Genomic DNA, 19,214 nt, shown 5'->3' on the forward strand with positions numbered 1-19,214 from the left:
GACTTAATTCTCCCCACTTACATCCTTGGGCAGGCGGGCGGCAATAGCTTGGATGTTGACCTCAGCGTTGGTGGGGCAATTCGTATCGGGAAACCTTCCGTCACTGTTGCTTTCCCTTCTCCCCGTGCTGCCACGACGTTTAGAGCAATGCCGCAGCATTTGGCGCAGGCATGCGCGGCCAGCCAGGGCTCCTCCCTGCAACCGGAGCCTGGCAGAGACACTCAGCTTCAGGCACTCCTGTCGCCGCCTTCCCTTCGCCTTCAAAGGCAAAGCCAATTCTTTTAAAAACGACACCCTACTACCAGTACAACAAAGACTCCCCTGCCCGAGAGGGCAACCCAACCCCATGTGGGGAGGCGAATCTCCCAGGGCCGCAGCGCAGGATCGGCCCACCCTGGGAGAAGCGCCCAGCCGCCATCCCTGCTTGGCGCCGGGCAGAACGTGAAGAGCTTCGCCTGGAGCGCCCAGCACAGCTGACAGGCGGGCCCTCCTGCCCGGCGGCGGAACTTTTGCCAAGGCAGCAAGCGCCTCCCTGCCGGACCCTCCCCTCATCCTGCCAGGGCCGTGCCAGAGCCATGCGGGCTGGGCAGAGCCGGGAAAGCGGCGACAGGAGCACCTGAAGCCGAGTGTCTCCGCCGGGCTCCAATTGCAGGGAGGAGCCCTGGCTGGCCGCGCATGGCTGCGCCAAACGCCGTGGCGTTGCTTTAAATGCCACGGCAGTACAGGGAGAAGGGAAAGCAACTATGGCAGAAGGTCTCCCGAGACGAAGTGCCCCACCAACGCCGAGGTCAACGCAGGCAGCACCTCCGGGTATGCAACAAAAGTACTTCCTAACAGTCAGCCCCCCTGCCATTTCCCCCCATTTCGCATGTTTAATATAGGCCTTAATTTGGGGGGAGGGGCTTAATTTGATTTTATGCCTATAAAGCATGCTGGGACTTCCTATTGGGGGAGGCCGTATTGTTGGAGAAACACGGTATCTAAAAGTGTCCTTGACTACTTGAGATGGAGGTGTATTTGTATATTTTCTACTTAGAAATGGTAGAATATGTTGGGACATCGTCCCATCCCATGGCATTATTTCCTAAAATGTTTTAAGGAAAAAACAATAATAATGAACAATAATAATCTATCCTAAGATGACTTACATGATACAGAGTTTAGTTCAATAGCTACCAGGCAAAGAGAAGTTGTGAAAATTTGATGTCTCAGAATGAACCCCCTTCTATTAAATGGAAAATCTAATTTATGATCAAGATGAATCAGTTTCCACTCTTTTTAATAAACATCTAGTATTCTATAATTAAATAATATTTTGCAATAATTTAAAACTGCCCCAAACGCACTTTCACAGGCAACATATCAACAATTGTCCAGCAAGTTTCTTAGTTACATGAATGAAAATAACTTTTCAAACATATAAACGCAATTGATTGCTATTGAACTTTATTGATGTGCTTTATAAAAAATAAAAACAGGGGGAGCCTCTTAGCTTCGACTTGCCTTCATCAGAAATAACCTCTTCCTGGTCATCTGGTGATGGATGGAGAGGTTGCAAAGGTTCCATATTTATTATGAATTGTTTGCTTAAAGAATAAGAGCTACGGCTTTGAGTAATGTTGGTTCTGTGAAGAAAGGGGATAAATTATCCTACTGACTATATAATAAATTAGGCTGTAGATATATATGTACATATATGGAGATACTTATGTGGCATATAAAAAAAGAATCTTCTTGCTATCTTCTTCAGAATATTTGTTTGGACAAAACATGTTGCAGAACAGTTTGAGGTTATTTACTTTTGTTTCTTGTAGTCAATGCCTAGTGATACCTGAATCAGTGAAATAAAATTATGCAATTATTACAGATAATCCTCGACTTACAACCATTCATTTAGTGACTGATGTTACAACAGCACTGAAAAAGGTTACCTATGACCATTTTTCACACTTAGGATTGTTGCATCCCTATGGTCACATAGTCAAAATTTGGATGCTTGGCAATTGGTTCATATTAATGACAGTTGCATTGAACCAGGAAGAGAGTATTGGTGGCGCAGTGTTAAAATACAGTATTCAGGCTAATTCTGTTCACAGTCTGGAGTTTGATCCTGATGGGCTCAAGGTTGACTCTATCTTTCCAAGGTTGGTAAAATGAGGGTCCAGATTGTTGGGGGTAATATGCTGACATTTTAAACCTTTCAGAGAGTGCTATAAAGCACTAAATGCTATTGCTATGTGATCATAAGCAAATTGACAAGCAAAGTCAATAGAGAAGCCAGATTCACTTAACAGCCATGTTACTAATTTAACAACTGCAGAGATTCACTGAACAACTGTGGCAAGAAATGTTGTAAAATGGGGCAAAACTCACTTAACAACTGTCTTGTTTAGCAACAGAAAATTTGGGCTCCGTTGTGGTCATAAGTCAAGGACTACCTGTATACCAAAATGATTTGAAAACATTTGGATTTTCCTGATCTGATGAATTGGATTTGAGTTAAAAGGTTGCCCCTTATTGAAGGGAATAAGTCAGGAAACACTAAAAAATGTCCTCAAATGATCATAAATCCTTCAGCTCCTATTACATATTAAAAGCCAATAGCAATGTACTATTGCTGGAAAAGCAGTAATTAAATGTATGTTATGTAACTTTTCAATTTGTAATATAGGTCAATGTTAGAAGATTCTTTAAATGTTTTAGATCAGAAAGTACCTGTGCACTTCTGGAGGCTCCCTCTGGATCTTTGAACTTGCTTCAACAACTTCTTTTGCAACTTTTCCACTGTTACAAAATATACATGTTAAGAACTAATTTTTGTGTGATTAAAAAAATTATTTATTGTGCACTAATGAAATACTTAAAGCAATTCATATATTAGGAAGGATACCAAGTAATAGAAAAGCTTTGCCTTTAGATGTCTATGAGATTCTCAGTCATCCAGGTCATGGTTGTCCCAAAGGTGCTTTTTCAAGAGGCAACTGCACTTTCTTGTTTTTCTTTGAAGATGTTTCACTTCTCATCCAAGAAATATCTTCAAAGAAAAAGAATAAAGTCCAGTTGACTCTTGAAAAAGCACTTTTGGGACTTTGTCTTTAGAAACAGAGTTGAATATTCAAAAAATATTATTGTGGAGTGTTTGCAATTTTATCCTTAGAGAGTTGGCATTTTAATTATGGCAACAGTCTTCTAATAAATTCACTTATTTAAGCTAACCTTTTGGTGATATCACCAGAGAGCTAATGCTGAAATTTTTCTATATGTGCGTGTCAGTTTGTTCAGAGAGTTTTAAAAGGCAGAAAAAATTGTTAAGCCCGAGAGAGACATAATATCCATTTTATCCCATCTTTTTAAAAATATTTTTTTAAAAATCATACTAAAAGAAATTGGTGATTTTCTATCTGATTTTTAACATTGTGATTTTGAGAATCTGAGTTCATATACAAATGGAACTGGGGCTTACGTTGGACCATGGCTCATTCAGTCCCAATTTATAAGAACAATTCCACTCAAATTGATACCAATAAACTGTCTAATGTACTGCCTACCAAAAACCATCCGTTCTTATCTATTCAAATAGATCTATTCACACCTATTTCACATGTGTAATTCTAGGTACATTTAATCAGGCATAACTTCCCATTATAATCATTGCTGCTTATTTTTAAATCCCTGTGAATAGGATGGTCGTATACTCTCTACATTTATTTATTTTTCTATTTCCAGAGCAGTTTATGAAAATGTTAACACAATCAAAAGCAAGGACTTGAAAAAAAACAGTCTGGACCTTTTCACAGACTAAAATGATGTAATCTTATATTTGTACACACAGACCTACAGCTTTCATTGAGATTTACACTCAGATAACTGTATATAAGCTTAAAATCTTAAGGAACTTGTTTTTATTGAATCTGTCTGTCTGTCTATCATCTAATCTAATCTAACCTAACCTAATCTCTATAATTCCTTCCTGTTGGAATCAAAATATTATTTACCTGTATCTAAATCTGCTGCCTTTAAAAAATATTTTGCTGCTGGACATGGTTTTGATTTGGCTTGATTTTGCATACCTTCAGAGGAAGAAACACAAAGTAAAAGTAGTTAAATTTTTAAGAAGAAAAAAATGTTTACTAATAGACAGACATACCTATGTACTCTATCTCTCTGACTATATTGTTTATAATTTTCAATATAATATAATTAATCTTATATTTTGGATTATTCAAAAGTATTCCTCATATTACCCACTTCAAAAACTACTCAGTTCTTTAACATTCATTTCATATTTGTTAGAATTTTCAACAAATAATCTGCAGATAAATCAAAGGCCATTTTCTCTTTATAACATGCTGATTTAACATGAAAAGGATCTCTTAATATTCTTCACTCATCTATACATTTGTATTATATTACTAAAATGAATTTATACTGTTCTGCTTACTTGTAAAAAGCCTGATTCTCCACACCACATTTCCAGAGATGCTTGCAAGCTGCTGGTGTAGAAGTATGGAATGACAACATAGCCTTTTTCTAAGCATTTTAAGGAAAATATAAACAAAAGAAAATAAAAATTGACTAATTTAACAATTTTAGTCTAAAGGCAAGATTTTCATTTAATGCTATACCTTCTTCACATTAAACAGTGAACTTATCTGCAGACTTGATTGTCTCATCGGGGGCTGGCAACCATTTTTGGTTGAGTCCCCAATAGCTGACAAAGAAACTTCAAGTTTGTTTTATTTTTGAAGTACACTTTCTCATGTTACCTTGAGGCTCCTATCATTTCAAACAGAAGAGAAAGGAACACTCCTTCAACTGAATCAATGCTTATCATGCTCTCATATACCTTATAAAGCTAACTTTTGCCATGAGTTCAATAATGACTAGGATAATTTTTTTCTTATCCTGAACTCTTTACTTTTCCCTCTTCTTTAAAAAGAAGAACTTCAATGATACAACATTTTATGGGTTTTTTTTTTCAAATAACATGAAGTAGGAACACAAGGTTCAGCTTAAATGTTAAGAGCGGATTTGCCTTTAGAAAGGACAGAACTGATCAGAACTTTTCTGAAGTCCAATATTTAAAGCAGAATTCCTGCCCTCCCAATAAAGAGCATATTCACCCAACATCCAACTTCTGATTTTTGAATGATTTCTTTTGGAAGCAGGTGGTCCTTCCATTACTTATTGAATGGGCCATCAATCATCAATTAACTATTGAAAAGACATGAATGAACTACTGAGCTATCTCTCACTGAGTTTCCCCAATTCCACAGGATCATTTGCCATGAAGAAAATTGCAAGTTACGTGTTTGCTCTTGAAGAGATCAACATTAGTCTAATAACCTAGCCATACATTGTATAAAGTTTATTTTAGATGTTAAAACTATTAATCATCCTAGGTAGCTTGGAATAGAGGCAGCATGTAAACTCATTATATATTAATTATATAATTGAGGAATGCAAGTTTAAAAACAAATACAAACAAATTTGCACAATTAATATTTATAGCATGACTTCAGTTCTGTAAATTTGTTTCCAATTTTTTTCAATTTATAGTGTAAACCAAATAAAATATATTAACATGATAAATTATAATGTTAACTAACTATATATATTCATATATACAAACCTTTCTTATTATACAGACATCCATCTATCTGTCTATAATATCTATATCACATGCATTTTTTACCAAGCCTCTTCTGTCAAAAAAAATGACTATATTATTTTGAGGAAAGTTTTTGTTCATTTACTACCATAACTAGTCTATTCCAATAGTTAAGACAAAGAATTATTTTGTAAGAGCAAGATTTTTATAAGAAGTACTTAATTTTATGAGTAATACTTAATTTTAAAACTAAAAGCTTTCAGCATGTAAGAAACAAAATTTCTAACCTCTTTCTGAACTGCAATCACATAAAATGTCTTCCCTTCAAACTTTAGTTTATAGACATCAGACCTATTAAAAGAAAGCTTTTTAAATTAGAAAAACAAACTGTAGCCGATACTTCTATGTAAATATATCTAAGAAAAAAACACTGAGAGGAAGCTGCTAAAAATCATTTATTCATTTCTTAACGATATGACTTCAGTTTGGATCTACAGTATGTACCTACAATTTATTTTGTGCCAAACATATCCAATTGTTCCTAGAGGTGACATTTGTATCTGAAGAAAAATTTCTATATAAAACAAACCTCCACCTATTTCAAATTTCTTATACCCGACTAATTTCCAAAGCATTTGAATGACAAACCATTGGATACAGAAGAGGTTTAATATTTCAATATTTAGTATTGCCAATATTTAAGACCCAGCAATAAGATAACTTTGCGGTAGGTTTTTTTTGGCTTTATTCATACAACACAAATGACCACTCATCTTAATCAAAGACTCATTTTTGTTTTCTGTCACAAGATGGCTGAATCTGACATGCTATAGTCAAATTTAAATAATTGACCAGGATGATTTAATCTCAGACAAACCTGGAGCTGTTTAGGAATAAATCGAAGGATTAATCAAATAAGACATTAGGAGGGGTGCATAAGCGCACCAACGTGCCTACCGTCCCTGTCCTATTGTTTCTTTTTATTTTTCTTATATGTATCCATTTCATGTATTCATAACTATGTTTATACTTATACCTATTATCTTGTAAGCGATTGACAAATCAAATAAATAAATAAAAATAAAACATGCTCTTAAGATACCCCATTCCCTTGTCAAATGTATGTTCAAACAGGACTATAGTGTCTCAAATAAAATTTTCTCTGTATTCTACAACCTTGTTTTTCCTACAAAAAAAAAACATTCAGATTCTTACCATTTTAGCAAATGTATCCTTTTATTTCCCTGGAATACCACAAAACCTGTAGCTGTGAATCCTAAAAATGTTGTAGTCCCAGTTGAATCCTTAAGGATTTTAAGGAAAAAAGGAGTATTAATTAGATCTATTCCAGAAATATATACTTTTAGAATACAGTACCTCCTTCCATGAAGGCATTTCTACTTACAAAGTGAAATATAATGGAAGATTTTTAAATGATCAAAGAGATATTTGCAGTGGATTCATTGGCATGAAAGCAATTAGATATATCTTTCCACTTGCAAATTTTTAACCATCTTCCAAAGAAACATCACTAGAAAATGTATATTGAGCCTTTAAACTGCAGTTTCGAACACCATCAAATAATTTGATACCGATAAAAAAGCACTTGTGCTATATTATTGGAATGAGGTCAGCATTGAAATCAGATATGCCAATTTCTGATACAGAACTTTATGTCTCACTATGGCTTTTGAACAGAACCAAATATGTATTTTACAGCAAAACTGCTTTTTGAGTTCGCCTTTAAAAGCAATTTAAATGCTTGAAAAAATGTAAACTTATAAATGAAAACTATATCAATTTTCCTACATATTTTATTCTATTGTTTTATTAAATGTATATATCCAGCTTCTTGTAGTTATAAAAATTGCACAATCCACCCCACTAGAAGTGTCTGTCTGCCTGTTTATCCTGAATAAACTACGCAAACTGTATAAGCTGAAGCATGTAGGAGAGAGGTTTACCCAATGCTGAAAACAAAAAATACATTTAAAAAAAAATCTTATATTATTATTTTTTTACCTTGCAAGGATGAGGATCAACACCATAGGTTTCTAAAGAATGTGCTCTTAATAATAAATTAAATTCAGCAATAGCTGGACTCTGACCCCTAGAAATCATGAAAAGAGAAATACTTTGTGGTAAACTATGAACAATATTGGCTAAATAGGAAATAAGAAACTTTACATGTGATTCTGCTGCTACTCTGCCATAGAAACCAATTCCTTTGGATTAAGCCTATCTCCTGTTGACATATTTCAGGACTCCAGTGAGCTGTGCAGTTAATCAGGGGCTATCCAGTATCATTCAAATATTTTCTATCTTTTAATATACATAAGCAGTTGGAACATAATAAGGGACAAGTGTCAATCTTCATTTCCATCCATTTACTTCCTAAATTCCCTGAAAAGAATTGCTCAGATTACAGATTAAGTTAATTTTTTCCTGTTCTTGAAATAAATAGGAGACTATGAAAAGATATTTACTTTTTATTTGACTAAACTATGTTAGTATTTTAATGGTCTACTTCACTTTCATATCTGTCTGCCTACCTACCTATGCATGTGTGTGTACTCACACACATACCCTATAAGCAACCTGGACAAGTAAACTAATTTGGTGACACACCTGGATGCTAACGTCAAGAATGTAATCTCTCAATTCCAATAGTACCTTTTCAGTGTAGGAACTTGTCCTTCTCATTTTCTGGTGTTAGCTCTGAATATAGCACAGAACAAAAGAGACTCAATTGAACAGCCCTTGAAGAGGGAATAGCAGGCAAACTATGGGGCCAATCCATTCATCAGAACATTCCACAGTTTATGTCAACTTTATAATCCAGCTTGGCTTGAATATTGATGAAAGATTCATAAAACTGAGGCACGGAATGGGTAGTACAGAAAGAGGACATTGTCCTCTTTCGTTCTCTCCTTTACCCACATATCCAAAATTTCAGGTGTTAAATTTGTGCAACCAGAAGCAAATATCACTTTGCTATCAACTTGTATCAATGTATAAAAAATAAATTGTGAAAAACCTGGCACACAACTTTCTACTGAAGCTTCCACCTCCTTTCCTAAGGATCAACCAAGTGTGGTCTAAGTAAGAAAAAAGAGCATTTTGCAAGCAGGTACATTAATCATCCAAGATCTGGCTTGTTGGCAAATGAGGCAGTCCCAGTCCTCAGGATTCAAAAGCTGGGGCAACCAGAAATTAAGTTCTGTTGCTATTAGCATTTAATTATTTCTGTTATCCTGCAAACACAGACAATTTTTGAACAACAAGTGCAAGTTTATATACATTCTGGCAACATTACGCACTCAGCAATATCACACAAATTGTGAAAAGAGTACTGATATCATAATTAATATCTTTTGCTCAGGACCAATCTCTCCTATTGCCAGTCACCAGTGGTCCCTATATGTTTATTTCATCTGCACATTTTTCAATAATCTTGGAAATAGACACAGATTAATAAAGCACTTAGTGTGACATTGCTTTTGATTTCCTGAATGCAAAACATACTGTACACTATGTTGTTGAAAGGCATTCTGATGGATCCAATTAAGATAGGATTTATTCTGTTTTGGGAGCCTCAGTTACATGCAACATTTACTAGTCTTTGGTAATTTCACTTATTCCATTAACTATAGCAGGGGTCGCCAACCTTTTGAACCCCAGGGACCACCAACTCATAATTTTAGATCCCAGGGACCACTAACTGGTTCTGTGGGTGTGGCTTAATTTGTGGGTGTGGCTTGGTGGGCATGGCTTGTATGTAAATATTATAAATATATAAATATTGGTTTTTTTATAAAAAAGAGCAACTTTTACCCAAAAGCACGCAGGCAGATTGAGTTGCTTACAGAATCACAGATTCATTCAGAAATCTATCTATCTGCCATTGGCTAGCTCAGTCATAAAATTTGCTAGCAAGCAAACTCACAAAATTAACTCACAACACACCATGCATGTAAATATTGATTTTTTTATTTAAAAAAAGCGCAACTTTTACCCAAAATCAGGCAAAGCAGGCAGATTGAGTTGCTCACAGAATCATTCCGTGATCTATCTATCTGCCATCGGCTAGCTCAGTCTCTCTAATTTGCTTGCCGTGAGTCTGCACTAAATTTGCTTGCAAGCAAACTTTTATGAACTAATAAAAACTATTTAATAAAAGCTTGTCAACCTTACAAGAAAAGCAGGCTCGTAATCCTGCACTTTTGATTGGCCCATGGATAGCGAGCTGTGATTGGTCCGTACGGAGCAACCTGATTGGCTATTAGCTGAACATCTCTCATTGGGTACAATTCAAATGTTTGCACGCAAATCATTGGTTAACGGGTCAGCAGCCAGCTCTATAAAAGAGCTGCTGCTGCCCCGGGTTTTGTCTCTGTTTTCTTAATCGTAATAAAGAGTTGAAGTTCACTGTTCACTGCCTCGTCTCCGTTCCTTGCGCCCATGCTCAGAACATAACACTGGCGACGAAGGTGGGATACGGAGACATCAGAGCTGACTGAACACTTACAGAGCAACGAACAGAGCACGTGGCTGAAGAAGCACCTACAACGGCAAGATGTCCAGCGGTGCCATACCACCCGCTCCATTTGACCCGGCTAACGAAGACTGGGACATGTATATGGATCGGTTCCAGATGTTTCTGGAGACCAATAACTTAAAGGACGCTACGACCGGCAAAAAGCGAGCAATATTCCTGACCCATTGCGGGCCTGCCGTCTTTAAGATGGCGAAATCACTTGCAAAACCGGCTGAGGTGAAAACGATGGATTGGGACACCCTCGCGCCCCTTCTACGGGCCCACTATGCACCCGCAGTCCCGACGCTTGTCCGTAGACACGAGTTTTACCAGAGGGACCAAGGGAAAAGCGAAAGTCTTGCAGACTTCATCGCTGACCTCCGGAACTTGGGTGGCCTCTGTGGGTTTTCAAACCTCGAAGAAGCTTTGCGAGACCGCATAGTTCTGGGATTAGATGACCACGCGGTGCAGAGCAAGATCATGGCCAAAGGGGACATCGATCTTGTAGATGCCATCGCAGACGCTACTGCAGCAGAAGCAACCACGAAGTCGGCCGCTCGAATGCGCCGCACGAACGCACCGCTCCGTCAACTCGCGAATGATACCTCGCCTCGCCCCGAGAGGCACTCAACAACGGCGCACCATGACCATCTGGAATCCCCATCAGAAAGTGATGAGGAAGAGGTCAACCGACTCCGGTCCGAACGGGACCAACGAAACCAACGATTCCCGCGACAATGCGCGGGCTGTGGGGCAAACCACCCACGATCCGATTGCAAATTCCTCGATGCACTCTGCCGTTCCTGTGGAAAAAAGGGCCATATCGCAAAGGTCTGTAGAAGCAAGCGAGGTTCCAGCCCAAAGCGTAGGGAGAATAACTGCAGCCAGTCTACAGGATATCCTCCTGCGAATCGAGATCGCCAGAACCACCAATGGAACAACCACTCCTACAGAAACAAAACGTTCGCCACTTCCACTAGACGGGAAGAGACACACCAAACTATTACCATCGGCCACGCATCATCCCTAGACGCAAGGAAGATCCGGGTAAGGGTCGCCATCGAGAACCAACCTTGTATCATGGAAGTCAACTCAGGGTCGTCTCTCTCAATGGTATCCTGGAAGACCCTCCAACAACTAATCCCGGCTATCCGTCGTCAGGACCTCAGCCCCCAAAAGATCATACTCAAGGATTACCAGGGCAACAGAATCCCGGTCGTCGGTTCCAGCCAAGTCCAAGTCTCCTTCAAAAATCGTACCGCATCACTACCGCTGACCGTCGTCGATCGTGACCGGCCTAGTTTGTTAGGCCTACAATGGTTCGCCCCAGGCCGATCGAGGTAGCCGGTGTCCACCGAGCCGAGAGCGACGACTGGGAGGAGTCTCTCGTCCAAGAATTCCAGGACGTTTTTTCAGAAGAGCTAGGCAAGTACAAGGGGACCCCAATATCGTTTAACCTTAATCCTGAAGTAGCTCCCACCCGCCTTAAGCCGCGTCGGGTGCCTTTTGCACTAAAACCAAAGATCGACAAGCAGCTCGATAAATTAATAGCCCAGGGTGTCTTAGAGCCAACCGACCACGCCCGTTGGGAAACCCCAATTGTAACACCCATTAAACCAGATGGATCATTAAGAATATGTGGGGATTATCGGGCCACCCTAAACCACGCACTTCAGCAGAGTGCTTACCCGGTGCCGGTGGTTCAACACCTTCTCCACTCCCTGGGTGGTGGGAAGATATTCGCTAAATTGGATTTAGCACAAGCGTACCAACAGTTGCCCATAGATGCGGAAACTGCGGAAGCACAAACTATCGTTACGCATAGAGGCGCTTTTAAGTGTAAAAGACTCCAATTCGGAGTGAGCGTAGCTCTGGGAATTTTTCAAAGTTTGATGGAGAGACTTTACAAGGCATAAAAGGGGTCGTGCCATATGTTCACTGCCTCGTCTCCGTTCCTTGCGCCCATGCTCAGAACATAACACAAACCTTCAGTCCTAAGGGAGGTTCAGCTGTGCTTAGCTAGAAAGCAAGAAATCCAACCGCTTCCTGCTTCCTAGCTAATCTAAATCTCACAGCACAGCAGAACATATGATGGTCAGAAAAAGGAAAAATAGCAACTTAGCAGACAAGTTTCACGGGTAAGGAGTGAGTAGGCGGGGAGGGTTCCCGCAGGCCATGTGGGCAGCGCAGCCTTGTGTTTCTGTGCAGCCTGGATTAATTGCTTTGAGGGGGTGCTCTGGGGATGAGATTTCTCTGTGGCCCACCAAAATTTTCTCACAGCCCACCAGTGGGCCACAGCCCGCCGGTTGGTGACCGCTGAACTATAGCATTGTCTTCTGATGGCCAAGGATCTTACTTCAAACAGGCACTTATTTTCAGTCCATCTTCCCTCATACACATCCAACTATCCCTTTGCAGTATAGGGTAATATTTCCTATCTTGCTTCCAAGGTGAATCTGCCTCAGAGTGGGAGGGCAGTTTCCTCTCAAATACTTTCCTCCCCCAGCTATATCTTCCAAGAAGCTTTTATTAACCCACTGATTTAAGGAAATCAGCAACATGTGTTTGAATTGATTCTGTCCTGAGAACCTAAATCCTGTTGAATTCTTCCACAGAAGTCATGAAATTTGTGCCAATAGAGCATTTTCTGTACCCTCTCTGTAACTTAGATACACAGTGGACTTCTGATTGAAAAAGATGGAACTGCCTTCTTCGAACGGTTTTTAAAGTCCAGAGATGGTAACATCTATACAGATTATGGCTGGTGTTTATTTTTATGAATAAGTTTGACAGAGCAAGATATTTTTCTTCTGTTTACAGAGGGTAAGAAACCAATTTACTTACTGTAGTGTAAAGTACAGTAAAGTAAATATTGTAACAACTTATGCTAGCAACTTTTTGTATCCACCAACATGCTTTAATCCCAAGCATATTTAGGCATCACTGCATCTGGACTGCAAAAAAATTTCCATGATTGATGGATGGCAGCAAAGAGAGTTTTCTGTGTTTTTGCTCTCTAGTGGATGTCCCCATGTTTATAGTTCAGTCTGATAGCTTTAGTTCAGCCACAGACTAACCAGACTGAAGAATTAAGCAAGATATTAGAAAATATCATTAAAATATAGATGAAATAAAATCAATGTATGTGCACTATGATGTTTGGCATCTTATATAAACTATGATTGTAACGAATAAAATACTAGTCCTAGACAAATAATAAAAACAAATGTAGAAGAAAAAGGATCAAAGTAGAAGAATTGGAAGCAAAAATTGAATCAAAAGAGGAAAATTTAGATTGTTTATCTGAAGGACATTATTTATATTACATATCTCTTTGTGACAGAATAAACTTTTTACCTAAATCTTTTTTTCAATAGCAGCAAATAGTGTTTCAACAATAAAAATCATTGTATCTTGAAGCAGTTATATATAAAAAGGTCTAATTATAAAATTGTAAATTAGCAATATTTCATCAGACTGAAGGACAATTTTCTAATCATTTTTGCTAGTGACAAATTGGAAACTTCCTCTTATAGAAATAAAAGCACTACAGAAAACGTTCCTATTTTTTAGAGATTGAATTAATCATCTAACGAATAGCATAGAATAAAAATCTGACCAACGTAAAAGCAAAGATACTTTTCAGATTTTCCACTGTCATCTTAAAATACTAATACCTTCGTACACTTTCAAACATGGAAATATAATTTATTAATAATCAAACAATCCATTCTGATTCTGAAAACTGAATTTAAATCCTTATTAGTGCATGCTTTTAATATTCAGTTTTATAAACAGGTAGTCCTCGCTGAATGATCAGTCATACAACTGTTTGAAGCTGAACAAGGTCCTCATAGTTGTAGCTGCCTCGCACCCCTATAGTCATGTGACTGCAATTCAGGTGCTTGGCAAACAGCTCATTATTACAACATTGCAACAGTCACCTAATTGTCACGGGGACCTTCATTGCCAGCTTCCGGCAAAGTCAATGGGAATATGGAGTTATCAATGGTGATCACCTGACCTTGGGACACTGCAACCAGGTAGGATTTGCATCATGACAGCAACTGAGACTGCCCCACTGTTTGATACATAGCACTTTTTACTACAGAGGAGAAATGTTTCTCTATTGTAGATCAAATTCAAAAAGAAAAAAAACTATATGTAAAAGCATTAGCAGTATCAGAACAGTCATCCCCAGCACATAGATAGGGATACAGAATTAGCAGTGCCTGAATTACAGTTGCCAGCAATCCCATTTATCATCACCAAGGTGAGGTGAGGGAACCTGAAGTTATAATTCAACAACATCTGGAAAGCCACAGAATCCCAACTCTATTGAAACAAATGAGTTACCTTTGTATTGTATCATGTCTATAATGTAGCAGTCATTCAGTAATTTTAGAGATCTACTTTTTAAAATATCATGCTACACTTTCTCCTATTAACCTCTTGACTGTATTAATTATATTGCACCTATATTGTAAGTCGAAAGTCCAAGGGAAAATAACAGATTTACTAAAAATAACTAAATAATGTCCGTAAAAGGCAATCTAATTACCTGAATTCATTTTTATGTATTTCACCAATTTTTCTTTCCAGCTTTTGAGATTGTTTAGGGAAGATCTTAAATTCACTGACATAATTATCCACATGTTCGTCAGAATCATAATCACCTAATTCAGCTGTTTTGGAAAAAGTAAAACAGATAGGAAAAACCAAATACATTCTTACTAAACAAGGTTCAACACTGGAAATGCACTATTTACAGTTCACATATAAATGGGTTTCACTGAATAATCCCAAAGCTCTGATACTTATCTTTTAAGTCTTTATATTAATCTTTCGAATATGGATTTCTGAAATATCATTTTTCCCCCAATTGAAAGATATTTATATAGGAAAGTCAATTTTGTAATCTTTTTCCAGGTTCCCCTAGTTCAGCTATGCCAATGGCCTTTAAGGAAAAGGATCCATGATTGTAGGCCCTCATCTTTAAAATACTTTCCTCGGGTTTTCAACTATATTCAGTACCATGCAAACACCCTTTTCAATCTATTCTGTTGCAATAAGTTTATAATTCTGTGGGATTTTTTTGTTTACTGGTTTGGCATTGTTTTTTGCCCCTATTGTCTCAAGCTGTGTTAACTGCTGCAGGACATTTACATTTTAAAAATAAAGCAAACATATTAATTAGTCAAATTTTATAGTAAAGCATAGCAAGGAAAACAAGGGACCACATTCATTCAGATTTTAACAAGAAGATTATTTTATTTAAGACCCTTTATTCAATTTATGTATTATTAAATCTCATTAGGTGGTTTCCTAATTTAAAACACACAATGATAAACTATAGTTCTTTTACTTGCTTAAAGAAACTGAAAAATTGGAGCAAAGTTTCATTTCTCAACAAGAAAAAAATCCAATCACATCCAATACTAACTAAATAAAATATCTGATCAATAAACATACAGATAAAATAATCATCACAAAACTTACCTCTTATCATGGCTCTGCAATACATTGAAATGAGGTGTTCCACAACATGAAAGGGCTTAGATGAAAAATGAAAGTAGTAGCTTCGTTTTTCTTAATTGTTTCCCTGTGCATAACCACTTTGCTTCTCTTTCTTCTCAAAGTGTACATACCCACCAAATATCTAGTTTTTGAAACTACCACACAGATCTCACAAAAGACATGGCAACTCTGGGAGTTGAAGTCCACAAGTCTTAAAGTTGCCAAGTTTGGAGACTTCTGGCCTACTGTCTAACTTACATACCTACTTATAAGTAGATAGGATCCAAAGTGTAATTCATTTATCTTGGATACAACTCTATTAATTTTAAAATTGTGCTATTACAATGCCCTGAAGTAAAGTACAGACTTTTCACTTACCTTGAATAATGCATCCTCCCAGGTAAGCAGCATCAGAAAACCCACACAGCAAACGGCCATGGAAAATATCTCTTTTGATTTGGAGGTATAAAAGGTACCTGCATTTTGTAAGGAAAAAGATTTCTATTTTTATTTTCTCCCCTCCTCTCTCAATAATTGTAGTTTACTCATTATCATATATTGGATGAAAACGCCACAATGAGAACAGCAACACATCTAGAAGGCACTTTATTAGGAAAGTCTAAACTATAACTGTAAAGTAATGGAGAAAAGAAAATGAGAAAGAAAGAAAGAAAGAAAGAAAGAAAGAAAGAAAGAAAGAAAGAAAGAAAGAAAGAAAGAAAGAAAGAAAGAAAGAAAGAAAGAAAGAAAGAAAGAAAGAAAGAAAGAAAGAAAGAAAGAAAGAGAAAGGAGGGAGGGAGGGAGGGAGGGAAGGGAAGGGAAGGGAAGGGAGGAAAGAAGGAAGAAAGGAAGGATCACTTCTCTACTTACCATACTATATTTCCAATAAAGAAAGAAAATAGTATTAGAAGCATTACATCAAGTTGCTATGTCTGGCTTATAACATATCTATTACAATTTTAAAAAGACAACAACCATATACGGTATGGTATTGTCATTATGAGAAAACACTAAGAAATGTATACCTTCTATCTCTGTCTATGCATTCAAATTATGTTTTCTATTTTAAATAGATTAGACCTGTATTGTGTAGTTCAAAATACTAAGAAATTTGCATGAAGAAATAGTCATATGGTTGCTCAAAATGTCCTTAAAGCAGAAGCAGTTATAGAAGGTTGATATTTTGACTAGAGGAATAGTGAGAAAAAGACTGCTTATCCTTTCTTCCCTTAGGCTACTATTTGGAATCAGAAGAGAAAGGATGTTTTGCCTCTGGCAGTTAGAAAAAGTAGTTGCAGACAAGATCATTTATGTAATAGTGACAAGGAAAAAGATTAATCATAGCTTGCTTAACAACCACAACTGGAAATATAATCTCAGTCATTGAACAAAGCAGGAATTAAGCTAGACACCAGGTCACTGCTTCATTCAATAACCCATGATCCCAACATTCCCAGTTACAGTCATTATGCAATCTTATGGATAGTTAAGCAAAGGCACAGAGCTAAAATCCTTCTCTCCCTGCCTCTCTGTGCCTGCAGAGCCCCAAAACACGGAGAGGCAAGGAGATAAGGCACAGAGAGGCAGGAGACAAGTATTTTAGCATGCAAAGTTTGGTCCAGTGGTTAAGGCACTGGGCTAAAAAGCAGACTGTAAATTCTGGTCCCATCTTAACCACGAAAGCCAGCTGAGTGGCCTTGGGTCAGTCATGCTCTCTTAGCCCAACTCACCTTCCAGGATTGTTTTTGTGGGGAAAATATGAGGAGGAACATATGTTGGATATGTTTGTTACCTTAATAAAGGCAGTGCACAGATAAATACAGGCTCACTGGAGAAAAGCCCAATGCTTGGAACGACTGAAGGCAAAAGAAGGGGATGGCAGAGAATGAGGTAGCTGGATGGAGTCACTGAAGCAGTCGGTGTGAGCTTAAATGGACAGGAAGTCCTGGAGGAACGTTGTCCATGGGATAGCGATGGGTTGGATATAACTTCACGACTAACAACAACAACAGATAAATAAATAAACCCTTTTCTCCCTGCTTCTCCATGTCTTTTCTCTCTATGAGAGAGTCCTTACAGCAAGTGAAAGCAGCTTGTAATTTTCTTTGCTGATTCTCCCACTAACTTTCTAGGCAAACCAGCAAAATAAATTACAAATGGCAATCACATGACTGCGCAGCATTTTAACTGCCTGGAAGCACTAATAGGTTGTCAAACACTCAGACTGCGATCACATGTTTATGGGAGTTTTGCAATGGTCAGGAGTGCTTTACTAGCCATAAATCATCCTTCTCAAAAGGGAAACAAAAGTTTGTTAAGCAACCAGTCACTAAGCAAGTTCTATCTGTATTCTGTCCATTAGAATTATCTGTTCAAGGACACATATTTCTGGTTGCTTTGAGTTGCTAGTGTTTAACTAGTCAACTTACTGTATGCCCACTTCCTAATAACAAGAGAGAGTTCAACTGTGGAAACAGTGAATTAGAGACATGGTGAACTTCCCTTTATTGAATGTGCTATCTTTGGAACACCTTTGGAAAGATAGTACAGTGTTATGAAGACAGCATAGCTTTACAAAGGCTCAGAGAGCCATGTGTACTGTCAGAAACATTCTCCTGAGAAGCTAGGTCAGAAAAGAAAACAGCAAAAGGTGGAAAGTCTGTGCAAGGAATTAGGAGACAAGGCAGCTGGGCAAACAAATACTTGGTAGTGCTTGCTGGTGAATTGGGCTGGCCTGGGGAACAAGTGAATGCTTGTTGATATTTGCTACGCATGCGGAGCTACGTGGTTCTGGGGAGAGAAGGTAGTTGAGCGAATGATTGTCGGTGCTTGTTGGAGTGGACTGAGGTAGCTGAGGTTTCCCAAACAGTGGCAAATAGCCCCAGAGCTGCACAAGAGAGGGTGCAGGGTGGCCAAAATGTTATAGATGGGGGCAGATAGGCAAGTGGGGGAATTGGAGACAGTCCCTTACTTTAATGAGACTTGGGGAGGAACCAAATCTGGCTTGAATTGGGATGGTTACTCACTTAATGACCCATGATTCTCAGATGACAACTGCAATGGGGAACGTCGGGATTTGCTGTTGTAAGTCGGTACAGTTCCTTGCTTTAAGACAGCACTGAGTTACGACTGCAACCCCAGTCACAATTGTGGTTGTAAGTCAAAAACAACCTATAAATGGTATAGGACTAGATAAATTAACTTTACTTTATAATTAGTCATACTTGAATTTTCTCACAAAAAAAGTGAATGATCATCCAGATCAGAAGGATTCACCAAGCTTAACACTTTGATGGTGTATGTGCTCAGTTTTTCAGGATTCCCTCAGTTTTGTGTCCATTCTGAAACCCTTTAAAAATACTAATTTTAAAAATGCAGACCAAATTTTAATTGAAGAAGAAAAAAATAGAAGAAAAAAATACTTGAGTTAGATTAATAATTACTTAATCCATTAAATATACATTTTTCTCTTCACGCATAATCAATCAATAAATTTTATTAGAGCCTAAGTCCTGATTCAATCAAAATATCTAATAATAGAAGCATTTT

At 37.9% G+C, this 19,214-nt stretch overlaps 1 protein-coding gene across 3 annotated transcripts in view; it reads right to left on the reverse strand.

Moving 5' to 3' along the window:
• Positions 1–19,214, reverse strand: part of FRMD3 (FERM domain containing 3) — an 85,446-nt gene that overhangs the window by 15,548 nt on the left and 50,684 nt on the right. For all 3 annotated transcript variants that reach the window (XM_087957851.1, XM_087957852.1, XM_087957853.1), the window contains 9 exons: positions 16,044–16,141; positions 14,710–14,833; positions 7,634–7,721; positions 6,827–6,915; positions 5,899–5,962; positions 4,442–4,530; positions 3,996–4,070; positions 2,716–2,784; positions 1,504–1,625 (listed from right to left, as the gene is read on the reverse strand). In XM_087957851.1, the coding sequence (XP_087813977.1) occupies positions 1,504–1,625; positions 2,716–2,784; positions 3,996–4,070; positions 4,442–4,530; positions 5,899–5,962; positions 6,827–6,915; positions 7,634–7,721; positions 14,710–14,833; positions 16,044–16,141 (818 nt within the window). The remainder of the gene's footprint in view (positions 1–1,503; positions 1,626–2,715; positions 2,785–3,995; positions 4,071–4,441; positions 4,531–5,898; positions 5,963–6,826; positions 6,916–7,633; positions 7,722–14,709; positions 14,834–16,043; positions 16,142–19,214) is intronic.

The sequence above is a fragment of the Notechis scutatus genome, chromosome 2 (genome assembly GCF_049901735.1).
Source record: "Notechis scutatus isolate UNSWTSFEM ecotype Mainland chromosome 2, rNotScu1.2, whole genome shotgun sequence".
NCBI classification, from domain to species: Eukaryota; Metazoa; Chordata; class Lepidosauria; order Squamata; family Elapidae; genus Notechis; species Notechis scutatus.